Source organism: Salvelinus sp. IW2-2015, linkage group LG22, assembly GCF_002910315.2.
Source record: "Salvelinus sp. IW2-2015 linkage group LG22, ASM291031v2, whole genome shotgun sequence".
Classification (NCBI taxonomy): Eukaryota; Metazoa; Chordata; class Actinopteri; order Salmoniformes; family Salmonidae; genus Salvelinus; species Salvelinus sp. IW2-2015.
In genome coordinates, this window is record NC_036862.1 from 32,121,089 (window position 1) to 32,146,831 (window position 25,743).

Consider the following 25,743-nt stretch of genomic DNA (forward strand, 5'->3'; position numbering starts at 1 on the left):
ATGGTGTTTGTTCTTCACTGGTTGACCTTTCTTGTGGCAACAGGTCTGTTAATGATTCTCATCTGGTGAAGGAGAAGAGGACCAAATGCAGCGTGGTAGTGTTCGTGATACTTTAATTGAAACAGAACACTACACAAAATAACAACGAGGAGAAAACGAAACAGTTTGTGCAAGTGAACAGACACTACACAGAAAATAAACACCCACTACCAAAATGGGGAAACAGGCTACCTAAGTATGTTCTCAATCAGAGACAATGATCGACAGCTGCCTCTGATTGAGAACCATATACCAGGCCAAACACAGAAATAAATAAATAGAAAAAGAACATAGACTACCACCCCAACTCACGGCCCTGACCAAACTAACACAAGACATAAAAGGAACTTTTGACAAGGTCACACATTTGCTGTTTATCCATTTTGTGGAATTCCGGTTGGTGAGCGGACCCCAGACCTCACAACCATAAAGGGCAATGGGTTCTATAACTGATTCAAGTATTTTAGCCAGATCCTAATATGGGATGTCGAATTTCATGTTCCTTTTGATGGCATAGAAGGTGGCCTTCTTACTGTAGCTTGTCTCTCAGATCGTTCACAGCTTTGTGGAAGTTACCTGTGGTGCTTGATGTTTAGGCCGCAGGTATGTATCATTTTTTGTGTGTGCTCTTGGCAATGGCGTCTAGAGATTGAGATGTAACTGTCAGGGCCCAGGTCTGACAGAATCTGTGCAGAAGATCTAGGTGCTGCTGTAGGCCRTCCTTGGTTGGGGACAGAAGCACCAGATCATCAGCACAGTAGACATTTGACTTCAGATTCTAGTGGGGTGAGGCCGGGTGCTGCAGACTGTTCTAGTGGCCTCGCCAATTCATATACTGTATGTTGACGAGGGTGGGGCTCAAGTCTCACCCCACGGCCCTGTGGAAAGAAATGTGTGTGTTTTTTTGCCAATGTTAACTGCACACTTGTTGTTTGTGTACATGGATTTTTTTTATGTCATATGTTTTCCCCCAACACCACTTTCCATCAATTGGTACTGCAGACCCTTATGCCAAATTTAGTCAAACGCTTTTTTGCAATCAACAAATGAGAAGACTTTGCCTTTGTTTTGGTTTGTTTGTTTGTCAATTAGGGTGTGCAGTGTGAATACGTGGTCTGTCGWACGGTTATTTGGTAAACCGCTAATTTGACATTTGCTCAGTAAATTGTTTTCACTGAGGAAATGTACGAGTCTGCTGTTAATGATAATGCAGAGGATTTTCCCAAGGTTGCTGTTGACGCATATCCCAKGGTAGTTTCGGGGTCAAATTTGTCTCTACTTTTGTGGGTTGGGGTGATCAGTCCTCGGTTCCACATATTGGGGAAGATGCCAGAACCGAGGATGATGTTAAATAGTTTAAGTATAGCCAATTGAAATGTGTGGTATATTTTATAATTTCATTAAGGATACCATCAACACCACAGGCCTTTTTTGGGTTGGAGGGTTTGTATTTTGTCCTGTAGTTCATTCAATGTAATTGGAGAATCCAGTGGGTTCTGGTAGTCTTTAATAGTTGATTCTAAGATTTGTAATTGATCATGTATATGTTTTTGCTGTTAATTCTTTGTCAAAAAGATTGGAGAAGTGGTTTATCATACATCTCCATTTTGGATAGATAACTCTTTGTGTTGTTGTTTGTTAATTGTGTTCCAATTTTCCCAGAAGTGGTTAGATTCTATTGATTCTTCAATTACATTGAGCTGATTTCTGCCATGCTGTTCCTTCTTTTTCCATAGTGTATTTGTGTATTGTTTTAGTGATTCACCATAGTGAAGGCGTAGACTCAGTTTTTCTGGGTCTCTATATTTTTGGTTGGATAGATTTCTGAATTTCTTTCTTAGGTTTTTACATTCTTCATCAAACATTTGTCATTGTTGTTAATGTTCTTAGGTTGTCTGCTTGAAATGTTTAGATTTGATAGGGAAGCTGAGAGGTCAAATATACTGTTTAGGCTTTCTACTACCAAGTTTACACCTTCACTATTACAGTGAGATGTTTGTCCAGGAAGTTGTCTAAAAGGGTTTGAATTTGTTTTTGCCTTAACTGTTTTTTGTTAGGTTTCTAGACTAGTTTCCTTCCATTTATAACATTTCTTAATATTGTGCAGTTCCTTTGGCTTTGATGATTGTTGTTCTTTTAGTTATTCAACTTCTTCCTCCCAAAACGTCTCAAATTTGGACGTTCTCATCTTGCATAGTCACTCAGTAAAATAAGGATTAAATACAAACCAGTAGGGGTAATTATGAGTCAAACTACTGACACACTCTTAGATGTGTTGTGAGTCACATTTTTTTCCATCATTGACTATTGTGGTTATTTCTTTCCAGTAACACAGACTCCCCTCCCTCAGAGTATATGGATCCAGCACTTTCCTTACTTTCCATATAGTGGAAAGAACAGTGAGAATAATCATTCAGTAATTCTTCCATCATAAATAGTGATTGGTCTTCAGCATTGGGCCAGAGAGGGGGGAGCATTTGATGTTTGCTCTTTTCTTTCTGCTTTTTAAAAGGAAATGTGGTTCATGACCTTTCTGCTTTTTCTCTTGAAGTTGCTGTCAGTGTTGCCAAGACTGCTGAATACATTACTGTTATCATCAAGGGTGGTTAGCCAGGGCTCGGTAATATAGAAATCATACATGAATCAAAACAATAGTCCTGTTTTGTTGTATAATCAGCACTAGGAAGAGAACCACTCAGAAACTACGAGAACACATGCATAGGCTGCATTTATTCTACTGAGGACCAAGGGCTTTTTGCTGTCAGAGCTGGAAATGATGTGGTGTAAAAACTGAAATAACCATTAGGCTAATGGTCATTAATTGAGATTTGTGAATAAATCACATTTGTGTTGCATTCAAAGAGGTAGCGTCTGTGTTGCTTCTCAGCAACAAACAACAGAGGAGSTAATCTCACCCTTTTCCTAATAACGGTTTCTATGGCGACCTAGGCAGAAGGTAGTGAGTAACGTGAGTCTGTGTTGTCTCTGGTAGAAAAGGGAATGCCACCCAACACAGGAGAAGTCAGTTTGCTAGTGAATAGTAAAGAAGTCTAAACGCTAGCCACRTGTGACTAAATGAACTCTAATTGATGGCCACCTGCGTCCACCTGTCCTATGGTAATTATACTATGTATAGATGGACTGTGGTATGTGGTCACTCTATAGATGAAGTGTGCTCACTAAATGTCTTATTTCTGACTATGTAGAGAGAACATATGTCCTTCCCATCATACATAACCTTATAGAAAGGAGAGAAAGTGTTTCAAAGTGATTTCCAGAAGCATCTATTTAATCTCTGTTAACATCACAGTGAATGTGACTTGTCTCTCTCAAGTGAGAACCCACGTATTGACTTTGGAGGTTAGTCACCCACTGTGAGATGTTGTGTCGGGGAGCTGTGAGCTACAGAGTTTCCCAGAGATGAGCGGGTGGAGTGGTGGATGGAAAGCTACAGAGTTTCCCAGAGATGATGGCGGGTGGAGCGGAGGAGGGAAAGCTACAGAGTTCCCAGAGATGATGCGGGTGGAGCGGAGGAGGGAAAGCTACAGAGTTTCCCAGAGATTATGCGGGTGGAGCGGAGGAGGGAGCCTACAGAGTTTCCAGAGATGAGTGGGTGGAGTGGGTGGAGGGGAACGCTACAGAGTTTCCCAGAGATGAGGTGGGTGGAGTGGAGCGGGGAGGGAAAGCTACAGAGTTCCCAGAGATGAGGTGGGTGGAGTGGAGCGGTGGAGGAAGCTACGAGTTTCCCAGAGATGAGGTGGGTGGAGTGGAGCGGTGGAGGGGAGCTACAGAGTTTCCCAGAGATAGAGGGGAGTGGAGGGTGGGGGAGAGCTAACAGAGCTAAAGCACACAGCTTTGCGTGGAGATGTTTGTTAGTGTAGGGCTTCCTTGAAGCTTCGTTAAGGATGTGGGAGGTGTTGCGTGGCCCTACATGCCTGCCGAACGCACATCTAACAAGCATGTTGATTAGTCAGGGTGAAATGGTGACGCGATTCAGCAGYGTTGGAGAAAAGCAGAGGAGGGAATCTCCCTTTATATTATCCCCCCAAACAGATGACAACATGGATGACAGATAGGGCCCTGAGACTGGATAGGGCCTGGAGTTTAGAGGTCAAGTAGTAAGTAATCTAGGTTACCCAGAAGTAAAATTCTCACAAAAGTTGTCACTTCCCGTTTACATGTGAATCTGTCCACGAGAGATTAAGTAGTAAGAAAAAACGTAGGGCCTTATGAATATTATTGTTATGATGGGAACTGCTCAGACAGTTCTAAAACAGTATAGTTGTCAAAGACTAACCATCCTCATTGGTTCATAGAACACACCTGCTAACGAATAGCAAATTGAGCCGCAATGCAGGTTAATTACCCACAAACACCTCTGGACCAACCTGTTGCCATGACGACCAGACAGCGGTCATGGCAATTGCATCTTTATAAGATTGTTTCTTATGGTGTTTACATTATTACTTTTACTTGTTAGAATAATTGCTTCATGTGTAAACGCTATTGTTTGACTTTCTATCCCTCTTCTACTCTCAGTAGGGCCATTCAGCAGGCTGCCTGTCATCATGGTGTCTGATTGAGTCAAATGCCAGAGAATCTCTAATTACTGAGCTCTTCAATGTGCCAGAGGCCTGATAAATCTGTTTAATAGTGACAGTTTGGTAATTATAAAAAAAAAAAAATACTTATCTATTTTTTACTTAACACTTATTTTTCTTAAAACTGCATTGTTGGTTAAGGGCTTGTAAGTAAGCATTTCACTGTAAGGTCTACACCTGCTGTATTCGGCGCATGTGACAAATACAATTTGATTTGATTTGAATTAAGGGTTTATCACTGTTTAAAAACTGCATATTGGCACAAACTAGATTTTGCCATAAACGATCAATCAATCGATCAATCAATTTAGCAACTTGAGTGGCATTGACTGCCAGGAAAGTCTTTGAAATGCAATGACAAGAATGCTTATAGAATAGTTAATTAGACTTCCACAAATGCAGCCAGGGGAAATCTGCAGTTCAAACAATAACAAAGTGGCCACCACGCCACTGTTTTGGTAAAAAGCTGAGGGATGGGGCTAGAGAAATGTAACCACTCTGAWATTCTTAGACAGTGCTATTGTGTCTATAGTGGAGTAAAACTAGCTTTTTTTCACATCATGACGTGTGGAGGAAGCAAACACATCACAACAACAACCACAAAAACATCAGTCTGGATATTGGGAGGGTGTGGCAGACACTGTTGAGCTCTTTAAATGAAGGACCTCTAATAATGAGCAGAGCTGCAGAGAGAAAGTAAGATTGGATGGAATAGAGATAGCGAGAGAGGGGGAGAGAGAGCGAGAGAMAGAGAGAACAGATGCAGTGTTGGGAGGGAGCGAGGGAGGGAGCGAGGGAGGGCTGGTAGCGCGGACGATGAGTCACCTAGCCAGAATATTTATAGAAAGACCAGGAGAGGAGGGGGCTTTAATTGAGCAAGACAAATTCCTCATAAAACATAAAACATCTCTGAATGCGCGCACACACACACACACACACACACACACACACACACACACACCACACACACACACACACACACACACACACACACACACACACAACACACACACCACACACACCACACACACACACACAGATATACAATAGCATGGTATGAAACATTCAACAAAACCTGCCAGACTTTATGTTCCTCTGTGCAGTGCATTTGAGTATTTTGTAAAGTCTGCTCTTGAAATGTCAGCTGCTGATTGATGCATTGAACTGCAGGTTAACAAAAAACTAAATAATTCAGTCAACATTCATACCAGTTACAGATTATGGCAATATGTCTATATGAATGCAGCTGCCACTTTATTGAAGCCATTGGAGGCAGTTTATCAAAACGCACTATACACTTTATTACGGCGACAGGTTCAGTACACATCAATCAATCAATCAAGTTTATTTTATATAGCCCTTCGTACATCAGCTAATATCTCGAAGTGCTGTACAGAAACCCAGCCTAAAACCCCAAACAGCAAGCAATGCAGGTGTAGCACACATCACTGCATTCTGTGTCAGAAAGTAGGCGGGCCCCCTTTGAAGTCTCGTAGATCGAWGCATTGCACTCTTTTTGTTTATAAAGCACTCTTGCACAAACTTCCGCCATACCGTACTTCATTATTAACCTGAATTTATTTATTTTATGATTGTATTTTGAATCTCTGTTTTACTTTCGTAATGTATTGATGTGCATATTTATGTGAACTACCAGACCCGGTCTCAGGAATGGCTCAGTGGATATCGAACTCTTGAGATTCCTTCGATATCCACTGAGTAAGGTAAATCTGGTTATAGTCTACAATAATCTACAAAACTCTCTAGTGTATTGATGTGTATATTTACAGTGCCTTCAGAAAGTATTCATARCCCTTAACACATTTTGTTGTGTTACATCCTGAATTCAAAACAGGCTTTGCACACTTGGATTGTACAATATTTGCCCATTATTATATTCAAAATCCTTCAACCTCTGTCAAATTGGTTGTTGATCATTGCTACAGTACACAACCATTTTCAGGTCTTGCCATAGATTTTCAAGTAGATTTAAGTCAAAACTGTAACTCGGCCACTCAGGAACGTTCACTGTCTTCTTGGTAATCAACTCCAGCGTAGATTTGGCCTTGTGTTTTAGGTTATTGTCCTGCTGAAAATTGAATTAATCTCCCAGTGTCTGGTGGTGTCACACCCTGATCTGTTTCACATGGTCTTTGTGCTTGTCTCCACCCCCTCCAGGTGTCTCCCATCTTCCCCATTGTCCCCAGTGCATTTATACCTGTGTTCTCTGTTTGTCTGTTGCCAGTTCGTCTTGTCAAGCCTACCAGCGTGTTTTTTCCATGCTCCTGTTTTTCCTAGTCTCTGTTTTCTAGCCCTCCCGGTTCCGACCTTTTCTGCCTGCCCTGACCTCAAGCCCGCCTGCCGCCCGGTACCTTTCGGACTCTGACCTATTGCCTGCCCCTTGTATTTTAATAAATATCAYAGACTCAAACCATCTGCCTCCTGTGTCTGCATCTGGGTCTCGCCCTGTGTCCTTATATGTGGGAAGCAGACTGAACCAGGTTTTCATCTAGTATTTTGCCTGTGCTTAGCTCCATTCTGTTTCCTTTATATCCTGAAAAACTCCTGATTACAAGGATACCCATAACATGATGCAGCCACCACTGTGCTTGGAAATATGGATAATGGTGCTCAGTAATGTGTTGTATTGGATTTGCCACAAACATAAAACGTGTTTATTCAGAAWGATTTTTTTTGCAGTATTACTTTAGTGCCTGGTTACAAACAGGATGCATGTTTTGGATTATTTTTTAMTCTGTACAGGCTTCCTTKTTTTCACTCTGTCAATTGGGTTAGTATTGTGGAGTAACTACAATGTTGTTGATCCATTGTCAGTTTTCTCCTATCACAACAATTAACGTCGGTAACTATTTAAAAATGAATATAAATGAATATCAGTTTTCTCCTATCACAGCCATTAAACTCTGTAACTGTTTTAAAGTCACCATTGCCCTCATGATGAAATCCCTGAGTGGTTTCCTTCCTCTCCGGCAACTGAGTTAGGAAGGACGCCTCTATCTTTGTAGTGACTGGGTGTATTGATACACCATCCAAAGTGTGATTAATAACTTCACCATGCTCAAAGGGCTGTTCAATGTATGTATTTTTTTTATCCATCTACCAATAGGTGCCCTTCTTTGCGAGGCATTGGAAAACCTRCCTGGTCTTTGTGGTTGAATCTGTATTTGAATATATAATTATTWWWWTTTTTTAAATTGTAACCTTTATTTAACTAGGCAAGTCAGTTTAGAACAAATTCTTATTTACAATGGCGGCCTACCCCGGCCAAACCCGGACAATGCTGGGCCAATTGTGCGCCYCACTATGGGACTCCCAATCACGGCCCGGTTGTGATACAGCCTGGATTTGAAACAGGGTGTCTGTAGTGACGCCTGCAGTGCCTTAGAGATGCAGTGGTTTTAGACCGCTGCACCACTCGGGAGCCCACTGCTGGACTGAGGGACCTTACAGATAATTGTATGTGTGGGTTGCTAATCAAAAATCATGTTAAACAATATTATTGCACACATAGTGAATCCATGCAACTTATTAGTGTACTTGTTAAGCAAAGTTTTACTCCTGACTTATTTAAGCTTGCCATAACAAATGGGTTGAATACTTATTACTCAAGACATTTCATCTTTTCATTTTTTATTACATTTTTTATTAATTTGTACAATTTACAAAAAAATTTCCACTTTGACATGATGTGGTATTGTGTGTAGGCCAGTAACAAAACATCTCAATTTAATCCATTTTAAATGCAGTGTAACCAACAAAATGTGGAAAAAGTCTAGGGGTGTCAAAACTTTCTGAAGGACTGTACGTAATTACAAGGCTCATGTAAAATAGGTCTCAGCATGACTCTCCGGAAAAATAAAGTCAAGATATAAACATGTCCTTCAGAGGCAGGGAAGCATATTGCATCATCTGTGTGTATTTTTTATGGTATTGTTATAAACTATAAATACCGCCTCCATTGTTGGTTGTTGGTCCTCTCCACCTCTCTCCCAATACTCTACCTCACCTTCTCCTCCATTGACATAGAGAAGAGAAAGGAACCAGTGTGTTTCTGATTTTCTATACTGCTTTCTATACTGTTCACAWCAAAGTACATGTTTATTTTAGTACAATATATTTATTATGTTAGTGGCGTGTGTCTGTGAGTGTATAAGGCAAGTGATTATAACAGTGACGTTAACACCTATGTGTCTTTCTACATTGTGTTGTTGAATGTTGAGAGTGATCAATGATGTTTTGAATGTTTTTGAGTTGACTTCTGMGACTTCTCTGCATGTCTCCACTGCACTGAGACCCCTGTTGCRGAGGGTAACAATGTCACAATGTCTCACTGTGCTATAAGGTGTAAAAYGTCAATTGAAAGCCACTTCATATCACCTGCTCCTGAGGGGGCCATCCACCAATGGAGCGACTTCCTTTGTCACTATGGATACTGCTGCTCACAAAAGCCAAGTGGCATTCTCTGCAGAGGAAGTGACAAAGAGCAAATAGATGTGAGAAGAGATTCAATACCAGCAGGTGTGACAGAGTGTACGTGAGAACTTGTGTGCATGTGTTGATGAGAGTTTGAGATAAGTGTTGGATGGATGTAAGGTGATGTGTGTATGTTGATGTGCATAGGTCAGTGTGTGTTTGTGTGTGTGTGTGTGTGTGTATGCGTGGGATTGCTTGCGTGCACACACACATACACACACACTGAACACCTAGTCCTGTATAATTGCAGTCATTTTTCTGCCTTGTAATCAAGCGTTTTGTCTGATCCATTGTGTAGCTAGCTGCCTGCATGACAGGGAAATACAGGGATTTAATGTTCAGTTTGGCGCTCGATTGGAACTAATTGATTATTGAATATACTTCTGTTAACCCAGTTCAGATAAGCCTGTTCTTGTGACACTTCCCAAATCAAACCCTGCCCAAAAGACAGACAGACAGACAGACAGAGAGATGTGTATACTATAGATAGAGACAGAGAGAGAGATGAAGGGACAAATGAAGAGGGGGCATCTTTCACCTCTCCTTCGCCCCGTCGCGTGTCTTATAGTCGTTAGATGATAAAGAGAGACAGGGGATGGGGAAGTGGCCTTGGCTCCGGGCTGTGTCGATTCCTATGGCCCAGGAAAGGGGCAAATGTTTCTGTTGCGGGCAGTTTGTCAGAGCCGCCGGCAGATTGCATCCTGGTAGACAGAAGACAATTGTCTTGTTCCTCCTGCCTAGGGAATAATAAAAGACATTACAGCGTGCCTTCAGCCTGTCAGGAAATACCTGCTTTAGAGAAGCCTCTATGGTGATACACAGTGCATTAGTTTTATTGTCTGCCTTATATCTAAGCCCAAGCCAGTTCATCAAAAAGATTTGTATTTTCTGTCTGTTGTTATGGTTATAGTAGTTAAAATCACAACAAATCAGATGCAGAATGTAGATAGATGTAGCAGAGCAAGAGGACTCAATGACGAGGGAGATCATGAGCTGCTTCCAATAACATTAAACATACCATTCTACTCTAACCTAGCCACCCACACAACAAACATACTCACACACAAACACACTCACACACCTCAGTCCATTTCATCTGCCTGAGTGATTTATTGATTGAGACTTCCCACCACACTAAGGCCCAGTGGTCCCAAGTGACTGTATGTGTTTGCTACTCTAAAGTAGCTGTAGTCTGCCTATCAGTGTGTAGTCTACTGTCCTCACTCTGCTCTCTCATGCTGAAAATCCTCACTGGCCTAAAAGACAGGTCCCAGATCAGTGAAAGAGCCCCCCCAGGAGACAGACCAAGACGTCACACAGCCATAGGAGACAGACCAACAAGTAAGTCACCCAGCCGTGGCCTCCGAGTGGCGCAGCGGTCTAAGGCAATGCTTCGCAGTGCTAGCTGTGTCACTACAGATCCTGGTTTGATTCCAGGCTGTGCCGCAGCCGGCCACGACCGGGAGACGCATGAGGTGGCACACAATTAGCCCAGTGTTGTCCGGGTTAGGGGAGGGTTTGGCTGGCCGGGTTGTCCTTGTCCCATCGCGCTCTAGTGACTTCTGTGCCGGATGCAATGCGTGCTGACTCGGTTGCCAGGTGTACGGTGTTTCCTCCYACACATTGGTGTGGCTGGCTTCTGGGTTAAGCGAGCATTGTGTCAAGAAGCAGTGCGTCTTGGCGGGGTCGTGATTTTGGAGGACGCATGGCTCTCCCGAGTCCGTATGGGAGTTGCAGCGACGGGACAAGACTGTAACTACCAATTGGGGAGAAAAAGGGGTAAAAAAAAGTGACCCAGCCACAGGGATTTCAGGGAAGTCGCATGAGAGCAGTATCCTTCTTATCATTTAACATTTTACTATAGACTGGACTGATTTTACCGTTTTCTACACTGTCTCACAGCCACCCAGGGAGCAGAATGTATTGTCTAGACAGTCACTCTGCACCTCCCCAGCTGGCACATTTGGTTACGTTCTGAGAATGGAAGTGAAAATTTCACKTGTTCTGYGAACGTACATTTTTGGGTTGCAGGAAGGTATGCCACCAGGATGGAGCTAGCATACRTTGTTATTTTTACGCATACAAAGCTGTTKATTTCAGTATATTTAAACAGACCCAATTCAAAGGAAACAAGCACTCATTAATATCAGGTGTGGCCAATTAGTGCGGTCAACACATCTGAACACACTTTATAAGATAGAAGATAGAGTTTTGTTGGTGCTGAGAATGGAATGTATATTTTTAATTAACATTCCTAGAAGGTTCTCTGAGCGTTACCAAAGTTTTCTTGTGTTTTTTTATGGGAAGTTTCTTAACGTTATCTGAACAATTTGAGAAATMACTTTAAATAGAACCATGAGGAACCCTGTAGGAAATGTTATGCTGAAGTACTGAATTTCCCACAGAAGAACGATGTTTGTTAATGTTCTCTGAACTATTAAAGAACATTCCTAATGTCAAAAATTGTAATGAAATTTAAGTATTGTGACGTGGAATCCACATTAATAATAAAAAAATAACGTTTTTTGTCAAGTTCCTTAAATGTGCTGAGAATGTTCCAAAGCCAAGCCACTATCCTGCACCATTKCCAGAAAGTTGTTGGAAGGTTGTATGCAAAATAACCATAGGACAACCATGCTCTCACCAAGCTCTGAGAAACATATGGTTCTGAGAACATTATGTGCTAGCTGTGTCAGTATAATAGCAGAAACCACATTTCATGGGAAACAATGACTTTAGGTTTCATGCTTATCTCGAAGCCTTGAGTCTTCTTGCTGTCATATCCATCACTTATTTTTATAGAGCGATCGTCTTGGGTGTTCAGAGATGATGATTGACACTCTCTAACTGCCGCTGGTATTTTGGGTATCATGGGTTAGGAGGGAGATAAAATCAGGTGATTGTTTTTCTCATTTCTCACATATCACCAGAAGCGCAATCACACACATGCACACGCACACACACGCAAAGACATGCACACAGGCAAAGATGTCTGCACACACACACACATACATTTTATAGCTCTCTTGTGCAAATCTGACCTATGAGTCATGCTGGCTGTACTTCCAGACACCCTCTCTCTCCTCCCCCCCCCCCCTCTCGCTCTCTCTTCCTCTCCCCCTCAGGCCATCTCTCTCCTCTCTCAAACTCTAATATCGCTCTCTTTCCTTTCTCTCCCTCTCTCTCTCTGCCCTTCTGTCCRTCCCTCTCTCTCCTTCCATCCCTCTCTCTCTGGTCTCTGGGATCAGACGCTTTCCTAGAGCAGACAGCCGGGGCCTATGCAGCTTCCTGTCTCAATGGGCACTTAGCAATTGCTAGGTGCGCGGCATGTTGAACTGTCAATTAGAGAGACCATATATCACCGCTACAGGAAGCCAGGCACACTGGGACAAAACCAAAAGGCCTAGTTCTCACAACATTTAACCTSCTCCTTACACACAAGAGGGTCAATTAAATGAACATGTTAGAGGTCTGGAAATAGATCTTGGTGGTCAAATAGCTGTTAGTTGTGATATCAATATTAAGCCTCTTTTGACACCTGTGGCATGAGAATGTTGGATAAGGTTGGAATGGGATCAAAAGAAACCAGTAATGTTTGGGAGAAAAGAGACTTAAAATTCATTAGCATATACTGTAGTACAATGGTGGTTTCCTCCACTATCAGCTTGGTTTCAGTTCAGATGGGGATTGGGAGGAGGTTGAATTTCCTCTAAATTGAATGTGGACTCAGTGGGCTGAAACGGAGCCAAGTTTCTGATGAGAAGTGTCTTTGCATGTGCTTCACTGGAATGAACACAGACACYCATAGTCAATGTCCCTCTACGTCTTTTCTTCCTCGTTTCTCCTCCTTGTTGTGTGTATGTGCAGTGTTAAAGTGTAATGTGATGTTTCTTTTGGGAAATTCCTGTGTGACTCCTACCCCAATTACAACTTGTTTGTGTCACCGCAGCAAAGGGATGTCTCTACAAAATGCCAGCTGTGGGCGGGGAGAGATTTCTTTTTATCTGAGCCACATCTTTCAGACCAACCAAGCTAACATGGGTCTCCTTCTCTGTGCCAATCACAAAGCATCTGCTAATCACAAAACACCCCCCCATCTCTCAAAATAAAAACATCAAAGCCCAAGACAATGTAAGCATAACAAGCCTGTATTCAGCAAGGCCTATGTTGAAGTGCAACAAGAATCTTAAGACTCCAAGGGAAGCCATTTATACACCCAAAACAGAATTGAGCGTGTCTTATTGTGTWACATGGCAGAATGGATTCAGGAAAAAGGGAAGCTGTGACTGGGACTGTCAGGGACATGGGGCAAAGAAAGAGAGAGAAATGAAAATATAATATGAGCCCTTTCTAGGCCGACTTACTTTTTGCTTTGTTTTATAGATTTTTCTTGACTCTTCTGGTGGTTTGTTAGCTGATTTAGACAAAGGAGACGGGGAGGAACAGAAGGAATACATTGGAAGTAATATGAAGGAAATATGTGGTACCACTGTAGCGTGGTTGTGATTAAGTCCTATTGTGGTCTGTTATGACAGCACTGAATGGAGAAGGAGCACAGAATAGACACTACTGTAGTGTAGTAAACATCATCTGTTAGAAGACTGAGCATTACCTGCACTCTTAGAAGAAAATAGTTATTTGGGGTTCTATATAGAACCTTTTGGTTCTTTGGACGAGATTAAAGAACCCTTTAAGGTATATATATATATATATACAGTACCAGTCAAAGGTTTGGACATACCTACTCATTCAAGGATTTATTTTATTATTTTTACTATTTTCTACATTGTAGAATAATAATGACATCAAAATTATGAAATAACACATACGGAATCATGTCATAACCACAAACGTGTTAAATAAATCTAAATATATTTTATATTTGAAATTCTTCAAAGTAGACAGCCTTTGCCTTGATGACAGCTTTACAKACTCTTGGTATTCTGTCAAACAGCTTCATGAGGTAGTCACCTGGAATGCATCTCAATTAACAGGTGTGCCTTATTAAAAGTTKATTTGTGGAATTTCTTTCCTTCTTATTGCGTTTGAGCCAATCAGTTGTGTTGTGACAAGGTAGGGGTGGTATACAGAAGATAGCCCTATTTGGTAAAAGACTAAGTCCATGTTATGGCAAGAACAGCTCAAATAAGCAAAGAGAAATGACAGACCAGCATTACTTTAAGACATGAAGGTCAGTCAATCTGGAAAATTTCAAGAACTTTGTAAGTTTCTTCAAGTGCAGTCGCAAAAACCATCAAGCGCTATGATGAAACTGGTTTTCATGAGGACCGCCACAGGAAAGGAAGACCCAGAGTTACCTCTGCTGCAGAGGATAAGTTCATTAGAGTTACCAGCCTCAGAAATCMGCAATTAACTGCACCTCACATAGTTCAAGTAACAGACACATCTCAACATCAACTGTTCAGAGGAGACTGTGTGAATCAGGCGTTCATGGTCAAATTGCTGCAAAGAAACCACTACTAAATGACACCAATAATATGAAGAGACTTGCCTGGGCCAATAAACATGCGCAATGGACATTAGACCAGTGGAAATCTGTCCTTTGGTCTGATGAMTCCAAATTTGAGATTTTTGGTTCCAACCGGCCGTGTCTTTGAGAGACGCAAAGTAGGTGAACAGATGATCCCTGCAGGTGTGGTTCCCACCGTGAAGCATGGAGGAAGTGGTGTGATGGTGTGGTGGTGCTTTGCTGGTGACACTGTTGGTGATTTATTTCGAATTCAAGGTACACTTAATCAGCATGGCTACCACAGCATTCTGCAGCGATACGCAATCCCATCTAGTTTACACTTAGTGGGACTACCATTTGTTTTTCAACAGGACAATGACCCAACACACCTCCAGGCTGTGTAAGGACTATTTGACCAAGAAGGAGAGCGATGGAGTGCTGCATAAGATGACCTGGCCTCCACAATCACCGACCTCAACCCAATTGAGATGGTTTGGGATGCGTTGGACCACATAGTGAAGGAAAAGCAGCCAACACGTGCTCAATATATGTGGGAACTCCTGTTGGAAAAGCATTCCAGGTGAAGCTGGTTGAGAGAATGACAAGAGTGTGCAAAGCTGTCATCAAGGCAAAGGGTGGCTATTTTCAAGAATCTCAAATATAAAATATATTTTGATTTGTTTCACACCTTTTGGGTTACTACATGATTCCATATGTGTTTTTTCATAGTTTTGATGTCTTCACTATTATTCTACAATGTAAAAAATAGTACAYATAAAGAAAAACAATTGAATGAGTAGGTGTGTCCAAACGTTTGACTGGTACTGTATKAATCCAGTGAGGGTTCTATCCCTTCCCCAGAGTGTAATGGGAATTTTCGAGAAAAAAAAACAGCTATCAAAAGCTAACCCAGTCAAATTAAATTTCTGGAATGACAGCTAACATTCCCTTTTAATTTGTTTCAGCTGTTTTGCATTGACATTTTTATCCATAATGAATGATGGTGCTCTATGACTTTGCCTGGTCAGAAAAATGTCTAGTTGACATCCGACACCGTTAGCCCTCTATGGCAGGGGGAGATCAAATTCATATTCAAACATTGCTGCCGAGGTCTGAGTGGCAGACAGCAAGGTTCATACAATCCTGTGTTGTTCATACAAACCTGTGCTGTTGCAAAGTAAATGCTATCTAGAATGGTCGCCGTGAATCACACTGGTGGGTGCTACACATTGATGGTGAATGAGTTGAGTTTCCCCCTTACWATGTAAAGTGCTTTGAGTACCTCAGTTGGTAGAAAAGCACTACATAGATCCAATCAGTTATTATTCATAATTATTAGAAGCAGGAGGAAATAAGATTTTTAATAAAAGCATACAGTCTTGGATAAAGAAAGCGAAGTTGATTATTTAATTCAAATATATGAAMCCTAAGTCATATGATAAACTATAGGCTAGATAAATAAAGTTGAAATGTTATTTGAATTTGAGCACTTTTGTAAGCTAACAAAACTTAACAAGTTAATTTAGCTAGCTAAACAGAAAAAGCTAGGCTACTTTAATTCACCAAGTTAAGCTAGCCAGCTAACTCCTTCAAAAAATATACTTTTTTTATGGGATATGCCAAATAGAGCTACAGAACCAGACTAACATTGGCAATTAGCTAATTGTTACTTTTATTTCAGTATTTCAGTTTGGGGTCAATTGAGGGGACTATGTTTCATGAAGCCATTAGGAGACTGTTGCTGACTGAGAGGAGGTAGCTAAGTATACATTATTCATAATTAAATATGTATAATAAGTCTTGGTGATTCAATAGCCTAGTTAATCATTACATGGCTTTTAACACACTATGTTTTGCTCAGTCTGGCAGTAATCCAGAACTATCAGAGGCAGAGGATCTCTTTCGGCTGCTGCTGAGAACAACTACATGTACGTTGTTCTTCTAATCTACATCATATGTCTGCATAGCATTTTGTCTTTGAAAAATAGGGGTAGGATTGTAGAGAATCAAAGGACCATGAATGTAATAAGAAACCTTAGATGTTGGCTTAGGGCCGATAGCAACCACTACACAATGTCCGGTCAGAACAAGGACGAGGCAGATGTCCAGGTTAAGGGGAGTTTAATGGACAAAGAGGTCCACATTTACACACACATCATACACATCTGACCACTCACGGTTCAGATAACTGAGAATCATGTCCACGTGGTCCTTTAGATGCACGCACAATTAAACATCAGACATACAGGGATTCAGTCCACAGGAGGAAWAGTTCAGCAAGAGGGAAAACTGTGGAAGTGCTCATCAGGATGGGAAAAGCACGTTTCTGACCACACAGCGTGCTGGGGTCATAGACTAACTTAACCTGAAGTCCCGGGAATCAAGGCCACTGATGGGCTGAAGGAGATGTGGTGATAATTATTTGCCATTACCTTGACCAATAAGACACAAACAAAAGTGGGGTTCTTCTGAATAGGAGACTAAGCTGCTCGAATAGAACTAACCAGAAGGGATCACTAGAATCAGCTGACTGAAGCTGGCAGTTTAAACAGTCTTCATTTTGGCAGATTAACTCGTTTTTCTAGCACCAGTCAGACAATCTATACTGTACTGGCATTAGGTAGCCCAGCGGCAAAGGAGTTCGACCTGTGGCAGGTGTTGTACCTGTGGCCAAAAGGCGTCCAGTTCAAATCCCGGGCCGGGTGCTGGAAAAGAACGTGAGGAATTGATCTGACAACTGAAGGGCTGCTGGGTTTACATCCTCAAAACATTCCACTACTGTTGGGCCCTTGAGCAAGGCCCTTAACCCCACAACATGCTCTCCTTCCAGGGGCGCTGCACTGCAGCTTGTGCTTGTCTCAACTGTGTGTTTGAGGTCTGCTGTTTGGTTGAGAATGGAGCAGAACACACATTTTTGTTATTCACTTTAACTAATGGACAAAGTTGTACTGTATTGTAAAGAAGTCAGCCAGAGTTGACGTGGGCCATGACTCAAACAATGATGCCTCCCTGGCCACCAGCGCATATTTCCAAAATACGTTTGCAATAAATTRTAAAAACTATGCTGGTATTCTTTTGTCCATTATTTAATTGTTTATTAAATTATATTCTTAGCTAAAAATATTACAATTTAATAGTAGTAGCCATAATTCCTAAATGGCACCATGCAAGGTTCTATATGGAACCATTTTGGTTCAGTGAAGAAGAGCCTCTAGGGTTCTGGTCAAAGAACCCTATAAATATAAGGGCACAAGGCGATACCCAGATGCAGACATGGGAGGSAGATGGTGTGTCTTGATATTTATAAAACAATCCAAATGGGGTAGGCAAGAGAATGGTCGTGGACAGGCAAAATGTCAAAACCAGTTCAGAGTCCAGGAGGTACAGAGTGGCAGGCAGGCTCGAGATCAGGGCAGGCAAAATGGTCAGGCAGGCGGGTGCGGAGTCCAGAAAATAGGCAAGGGTCAAAAACCAGGAGAACTAGCAAAAGAGAATAGAAGCAGGAAAATGCTGGTTGACTTGAAAAACATARAAGACTAACTGGTACAGAGAGACAGGAAACACAGGGATAAATACACCAGGGATAATAAGTGACACCTRGAGGGGGTGGAGACAATCACAAGACAGGTGAAACAGGTCAGGGTGTGACAATAAAATGGTTCTATATATAACTTTTATGAAGCAACTGATAGAACCCTTTTTGGTTCTATAAGGATWATTTTTTTTCTAAGAGTATAGTGAATTTTACCTAGAGGGCTCTTTACCACAGGACACCAAACACTAAGGACATGTGCGCACCATGGTAACCAGTATAATTCTGTCTCACTGTGGATTACATGGCATTTGAACTCAAAGACATCTTCTGAGAAACATGCAAAACCGTTATGGATCAACATGAATGTGTTTGATGGTTAATACTACAAACAGACTGAAATGGGCTAACCAAGAAAAACTTCCTAAAGGACTAATTCGAGGTAGAAAAGAGTTGGAGCACTCCACAAAAAAAGCAGAGATCTAGATTGTTTAAAGAACATATTTGAATTGGTGGTGTTCTTCAGGGCTCTGTATTTGTACCATTGCTTTTTACAATATGATGTACTGTACTTCCCTCATTGTCCTCTCCATCGCTGAATCACCCTGGTCAATCCATCATACAAATGACAAAAACGTCCAAACTAATGCACTTTTTTCTATATTTACTTCATCATTTTAGTTTGAAAATAATCCAACAGCAGAGGACGTCTGTGTTTGTCTTTGCTTTCTCTCTCAGCACAATCTGTCTGTGAAAAAAGCTACGTCTGACTCATGCTCTTGTAGTAATGAAAAAAGTGTTCCTTTTTTTAGCAGATGAAAACAGAAAAATAAAAAAGGACACATTTATGTAAGAGCAGTATGTRGCGCTACAACTACATCAACACATAAATGCCTCACAAATTACACATAAAGGTTAGACATGTTTTACTCCTATACACATCTACTTCTATCAGTCCAGTATTCCTGCAGATTGTAAATATGGTACTSGAACTGACTGACCCTGTATATAGTATGCTTACTTTCTCATGTTCTTACTACTTGATTTAATCATGTTTTTGATTACTGCATTGTTGGGTTTTGAGTCTGCATGAAAGGCATTTCACTGTACGTGACATTAAAACTTCCTTGATAATAATGACACCTTTGTAATCTTTACATCCCCTCACAGTAATAAGGTAAGGCCTAGCCACATTGATGAGTATTAATATGGCATCCTGGGGTTCTGGAGGCTGGAGCATATTGAAATCATTTCATAGTCTTCCCACACTCAAGTGCATCACACACACCAAGATGTTTATCTGAAACAAATTGCCATTGCCATAAATGTACAGAATTCAGTGACTCATGTTCATGCCCCCCCCCCCCAATACAGACAGAGAGATATGCAGACAACGGCTGGGACAACTAGCCCATATCATACACACACACAAAGAGGGACATGATCCACCTGTAAATTGAGCCATTGACGTCAAAGCTTCTAGACCAATACAATTATCCTTCTCTCTCTCTCTCTCGCTCTCTGGTTTCCCTCTCTTCCTCTCTCGCTCCCTCTCTCTCCGCCTCTGCCTCCCTCTCTCCGCCGCGCTGTCTCTCTCGCTCTGCCTCTCTCGCTCTGCCTCTGCCTCTCTCTCTCTCTGCCTTTGTCCATCCACCCTGCCAGGACATTGACAGCTGGGGTTAAGGAGCAGTATCACTGTCAGGATGCAGTTTCCCTATTATATGACATCATCAGGGATATTGATAATTGCTATGGCATTGGAATCAATTTGATCGATGAGATCAATTAAAATGGGATTGTTATAGATGTGTCAGATGTCTGTGTATTACTGATACTGAACAGAACAATAGCCTACTACAGATCAATGTCTATATGATGCCAAGCAWGCATTAAGAACACAATTGGCCTGAAGTTCAGTGATGTTATCTTAATGAAATCAGAGAGCATCTTTAGGCTACACCCAGGGCTTATGATAAAGCAGGTTGATTAGTATCTGAGGCACTTGGAGACAGCAGTTTTTTTTGTCCCTCTAATAGGCCGATACAATTTGATAACACATTGAACAGATGGTGGAACATATACAGATACCACTTACAAAGATATGACACCAATATGTGTATGGCTGTAGTTKTATTTGAGACTGCTGCTAATTGCCTGTAAGAAAAGTTTCTATTTGACCTTAAAGGCCTGTGTAATGGGAAGATYGGCTGTAGGAGGAGGGAGAGGTTGGAACAGAGGGGTAATTGGTTTCTGTTTACCCATAGCACAGCCACAACCACAAGCAATTAGCCAAGCTGCTTGAYCCTTACATCCTTTACTGCTTGGCGTGTGTGTCTGTGTTTGCGCATGCGCGAGATCACGCAGTCATTAGGGAGTTACATGAAAAGTGGAGGCATGTGCTGAWTGTAAACAAAATATGGTTGGTCAGTCAAATGCATCAACAGACGCATACGGTCACACTGAGACACCATCATAATCTATTGTTACAATGTCAAAATAGAAGCGATTTCTGAAAGCGTATCTGGAATCAGGATCCCTAGTTAACAAATCATACTACCGTACTCATCTGAGTGCCGACCCCCGACGGAAATGTATGAATGAAAGTGACGACGTACCCCTGACCTGGGCCAGACAGGACTTGACAGGCAACCAAAATAAAAGACCACCGTCATAGGCAGCTCCCATAGCACACGATCTCTCTGCAGTSCTCATCACCCCGCCTCATTCTTTGGCCGATCTTGGGCGTGAGTGAGTCATCGATGGATTCTACTCTCTTTCGAGAGGGACGCCCGCAGCGCGGTTTTGTTGATGCATACATAGGTGCAAATCACAATTTACTGCGAACATCAGCAGTTATGGTACCGAGTAGGAGATGGGGGGGGGGGGATACGGGAACAGGAACTGAGCTCTACCAATGTTTTAATCAATAGATGTTGCATTTTTCCTTGACTGGCCAACATCATTATCCAAAATGCTGTGTAGCGTTTCTGTTATAGCCAACACAAATGTTTAGTTTGAAACACAAATATTGCAACATTATTTAGCATAGGCCTACAAAATGCCTCACGTAGGCTTAAGTCCCTGGAGCAAATTATTATAACTGGGCCTGTTACCTATAATTTGCCTATACTCTGTCTGGAAAACTCGTAGGCATAGTTGTATAGGTCTATCACCATATAGGTAGACCTTGTGCTGTGAGCTAATTAATCACTTAGTCATCGCTGTTGGTTATTAACAACCAATATAATTTGACATGATGATAAAACAGTGATCACATAAGGCTTTCCAATTGAACGTCGAGGTGAAGAGACGTGAACCAGTTCTAATTATGTTTGTGTGTTTCTTTGGATCGAGTATTGCGTATGTCGCAGTGACGCACGAGTCAGGTGGCGCCTCATATAACCGGAGGAGCTGTCCCCGGTGCTGAACACAGAGAATCCCTGCTCACACTTACACTGAGAAAGAGATGCTAAYTTCACTCACYACTKTCGATTGAAACTATTTTGCAGAGGTAAGATTTTARATAGGGCCTACATCGAAATTATTATTTGAAGAAAATGGAATTCAGTTGTACCTTTTTCAGTTCTTTTAATATGTTAATTTCCATTTTTAAATCCGTTTATCTTTAACCAACCTGATGCATTGCAAACAGGGCTACCGCAGTGAAGAGATGCATAATCTGTTTTATAGTGTCTTAGACTAACTATTCAAGTTTATTATAGTTTCGTTTTTAGTGATTTGCTAAAGTAATTTGTATTTTTTATTATGTAGGATAAGCAGATAATACATAGCCTAAATTAAACAACACTTTGATTTCAAAACCAATTCATCCACTAGTTGATTTATAAATAGCAGTGTTCAATATTTGTATCCAAATTAGGTGCATGATTATAAAGTTCCATTGCATTTTCTCAGTGAAAGGCTTGTGCAACACAACATTGTTTGAGTGTGCTAGAGATGTCTTGGGTGTAGGTAGTAGTGTTTCGACAGCAGCCAGCATCAGCCGAAGGGTTACCAAGACAACTGGATTGTGACTCATTCTGGAGAGCAACAATTTGAAAACTAATGAGATTTATAGGCGAGCTGAATGCCCATGCTATTACTGCTCTGCAAACAATCATTTGGGCTTTCAACAGATGCGATTTTCATTCTCTGGGTAAAAAATGCAGCTAGAGTGACAGAATGCATATCACTAATAGTCTATAGCAATATAGCTGAAGCATCAAACGGGAATAAAAGGCAGGTCTAAAAATGAAACATTTTAGAATTGTAATGGTCATTAGAGCTGATCATAACAAAAGCCTTTAAACTGGCCTCATCATTAAAGGGCCAATGAAGCAGTTATCTCAATATCAAATCATTCCTGACMAGCAATTAAGTACCTTACTGTGATTGTTTTCAATTAAAATTATTATAAAATCTAATAAAAAAAGCTTTTTTAGCAAAAAGCAATTTCTCAAGCAAGAATTTTGCTAGGACTATCAGAGTGGGAAGGGGAAAAACAGAAAATTAGCTGTTATTGGCAGAAAGGTTTGGAACTCTTTTTTTAAATTGGTCTATTAACAAATTTAGTCTGGAAATATATATAAAACACAGGAAAATCACGATTTTGACTGCACGGCCCTTGAACATATTCTTGTTTGAAAGAAATTAAGYCTCTAAACTGAAGTGACAGGAGCAGATAAGTACATAATGGTCTGACCAGTGAAAAATCTTCATATCCTAAACCTAAAATGTCAGCGCTGACTCTTCTCTCCCTGTTGTGTCTGTCTCCAGGCTGAAGACACCATGCCGTCACTCCCCAAGCTCTCCTCGGCAGGGATGGCKTTCCTCCTCRCCCTGCTCCCTCTCCTCCTCCTGGGCCCCGGTAGTGCCCAGGGGGCCTCTCTCAGAGAACACAGACTGAGGGGCAGTGAGCTGGACCCCCAGCGAGGAGACACCCCCTACCTCCCCCCCAACGCAGACATGCTCAAGGCCCTGGAGTACATTGAGAGCCTCCGCCAGCGGACCGGGGCGWCAGCCCCACAGGAGCAGGCTTCCCTCACCCTAGACTATGACACCACCAACATGGACACAGACTCAGAGAAACTCCTCTCCATGCTGAGGCTACCCTCTCCTGCCCAGACCAGTCAGAGTAATATAGGCCAAGGCCAGGACCAAGATGAGGATGATGAGGAAGGGGAGGGCAACAAGGAGAACAAGACCCATGAGTGGCTGCAGGCGGTACTGAATACCCTCCAGCAGACCAAGAAGGGCCCCAAGCCAGCCCCTGTGAGGCCCAGTGCAGCCCGCCACACTCTGGGCAAAGGGCGGAGACCGGRGAAGGAGGAGGACAGCCAGGTGGGAGAGGGCGTGGCGTATCCGTGGACGCAGCGTGCTAGCCGGCCTCACAGGAAGTACCCGCTGATGTTTGAAGATGAAGAGGACAGTGAGGGGGAGGAAGAAGGCAGAGTCCAGGGCCGCGAGAGCCCCTTCAAACGCACCAATGAGAACATGGAGGGGAAGTACACGCCCCAGAACCTGGCCAACCTGCAGTCTGTGTTTGAGGAACTGGGGAGGATAGCCAATGCCAAGGCTGGACACAAACGCCAGACTGAGGATGATGAGGATGATGAAGATGATGGTGATGATGAGGACATGTTCAAGGTGAGGAACCTGGCCTATGAGGATGTGACAGGGGGAGAGGATTGGACGCCCCTAGAGGAGCAGGTGGATACGGAGGATGAAGAGAGAGACAACAGGCAGGAGTTCGACAGAGGCTTGGAGGATGATGAAGATGAAGATGATGATGATGGTGATAATGAAGATGATGAGGAGATTGATGAGGTCAAGCGATCAAGTCAGCCAGGTCCGAGAGAATATGACCCAGTTGACTACTACCTTCTGAAGGTGCTGGAGAAAACAGAGCAGGAGGAGCGGAAGAGAGAGCTAGAAGAAGAGGAGAGGGAAGAGAGGAGGTCAGCTCAAACTCAGTACAGTGACAAGGTAGATCCACAGGCCATTTACCAGCTCATCCAAATCTCCCAGAAACTACAAATCCCACCAGAAGACCTGATGGACATGCTGAAGAGTGGGGAGATGACAAAACAGGACAGGACACCACTGAGGACACAGGCACAGTCTTGGACACCTAATGATCTGGCCAGGGTAGAGGACAAACTAACTCAGATCTCCTCTCACCAAAAAAATAAGATCCCTTCAGAGACATTCTTCAACAGACGGCTGCCTGAGACCCAAAAAAGCAACGTCCCGGAAGAAATAAACACAGAAGACATTCTAAAAATCCTCGGGCTGGGAAGCGTGGCAAATCAGAACGCACCTGCACTCAAGAAGCAGAAACAGCATACAAGCCCACCGTCAAGGTTMTACGCGCCAGCTGGAAAGCAGAAAGACTACATGTTCTCTGAGCCAAATGTTCCAGAGAAAGGAAAAGACGACTACGACAACACTGTCGACGAAGACGAGCTGTCGACGTATCTGGCTGCCCAGATGTTGGCACAGTATCCGCAGACAGCAAAKAAGGCAGACCAAAAAAAGCGCGCCTCGCAGCCTCCCTCACAAGACCATCAGCTCGTGCTGGGAACGTTGGAGCAGGCGATACAGGACTACTACTTTGACCAAATGGACTCAGATAAAAACCCGCCTCAGAAAAGACAGTCYGAACCCAAGGAGGACACGGGCGATGTGTCACAAACACAGGGCTTGGATGACGACACGCTGCTGAAAATTCTAGGCTATCTGAACCCAGAGACTGAAGAGGGCGAAGATAAGGACCTTTATGCCAAAACTGTCAAAGGACTGTAGATGGTGGGGATGTAGATCCATATTATATTGTTTTGATGAGGGGGGAATCATAATAAAGTATTTTGAAAAATAAATAAATGCAATGGAGTTTAGTCTCTTCAGTAGATTTACTACAGCTCATGCTTTAATAGCCAATTTATACATAAACTTGATCTGATGTAGCTACAAGGGAGTGCCTATTGGTGGTTGTAACTGAGTGTGTGGCATAATATTCAATGTTTTTGATAGGCTAGCTAGAACAACACTGGTTACAATAGACCACTTTATACTGGCCGTACATCCACTTGTGTTCGTCCTCGTAAATTATATTTCCTACATGTGTTCGGTAATGTGTAATGTATCAGGTTAATAAAGCATTGACTTTATTTTTTCCTTACTGTGTAGTGTTTACTAATTGGAGCGCACAGATGGTGAACAGGCTGCAGAATATCAAATTCACAACACCATCTGTCTCAATGTGTCAGCAATAACAATATGTAGCCTCGGCTTGTTGTTGTAAAATCTAAAAACTCTTGATCAATCAAACATCTTTGATTGACTGATAAGCTAGTAGTATGTTGCAATGCAATCAATTTGGTCAATTTAAAGCTACAATAATGAGCAAACGTGAAGATGGACATTTCAGCCACACAGAATAAGATTAAATTTCTATGATTTCAGCACCTTGGACAGSTCCGGTCYCAACAAACAAGAATGACACATTTATTTTTWWAAATTTAAGGGGTGGATCAGCTTTAATATTGCAGATAGATTGTTGCTTCCATCAATGTAATTGTCTGCATCATTTCCAATCCCCCAGATAT

At 42.1% G+C, this 25,743-nt stretch overlaps 1 protein-coding gene across 1 annotated transcript; it reads left to right on the forward strand.

The window, feature by feature from the left end:
• The first annotated feature begins 21,561 nt into the window (after window positions 1-21,561).
• On the forward strand, window positions 21,562-25,305 carry LOC111982581 (secretogranin-2b-like). Its single transcript, XM_024014167.1, has 2 exons — window positions 21,562-21,647; window positions 22,913-25,305. Exon 2 carries the CDS (start codon window positions 22,925-22,927, stop codon window positions 24,938-24,940), a length of 2,016 nt encoding a protein of 671 aa, XP_023869935.1. The 5' UTR covers window positions 21,562-21,647; window positions 22,913-22,924; the 3' UTR covers window positions 24,941-25,305.
• Window positions 25,306-25,743: the final 438 nt, after the last annotated feature.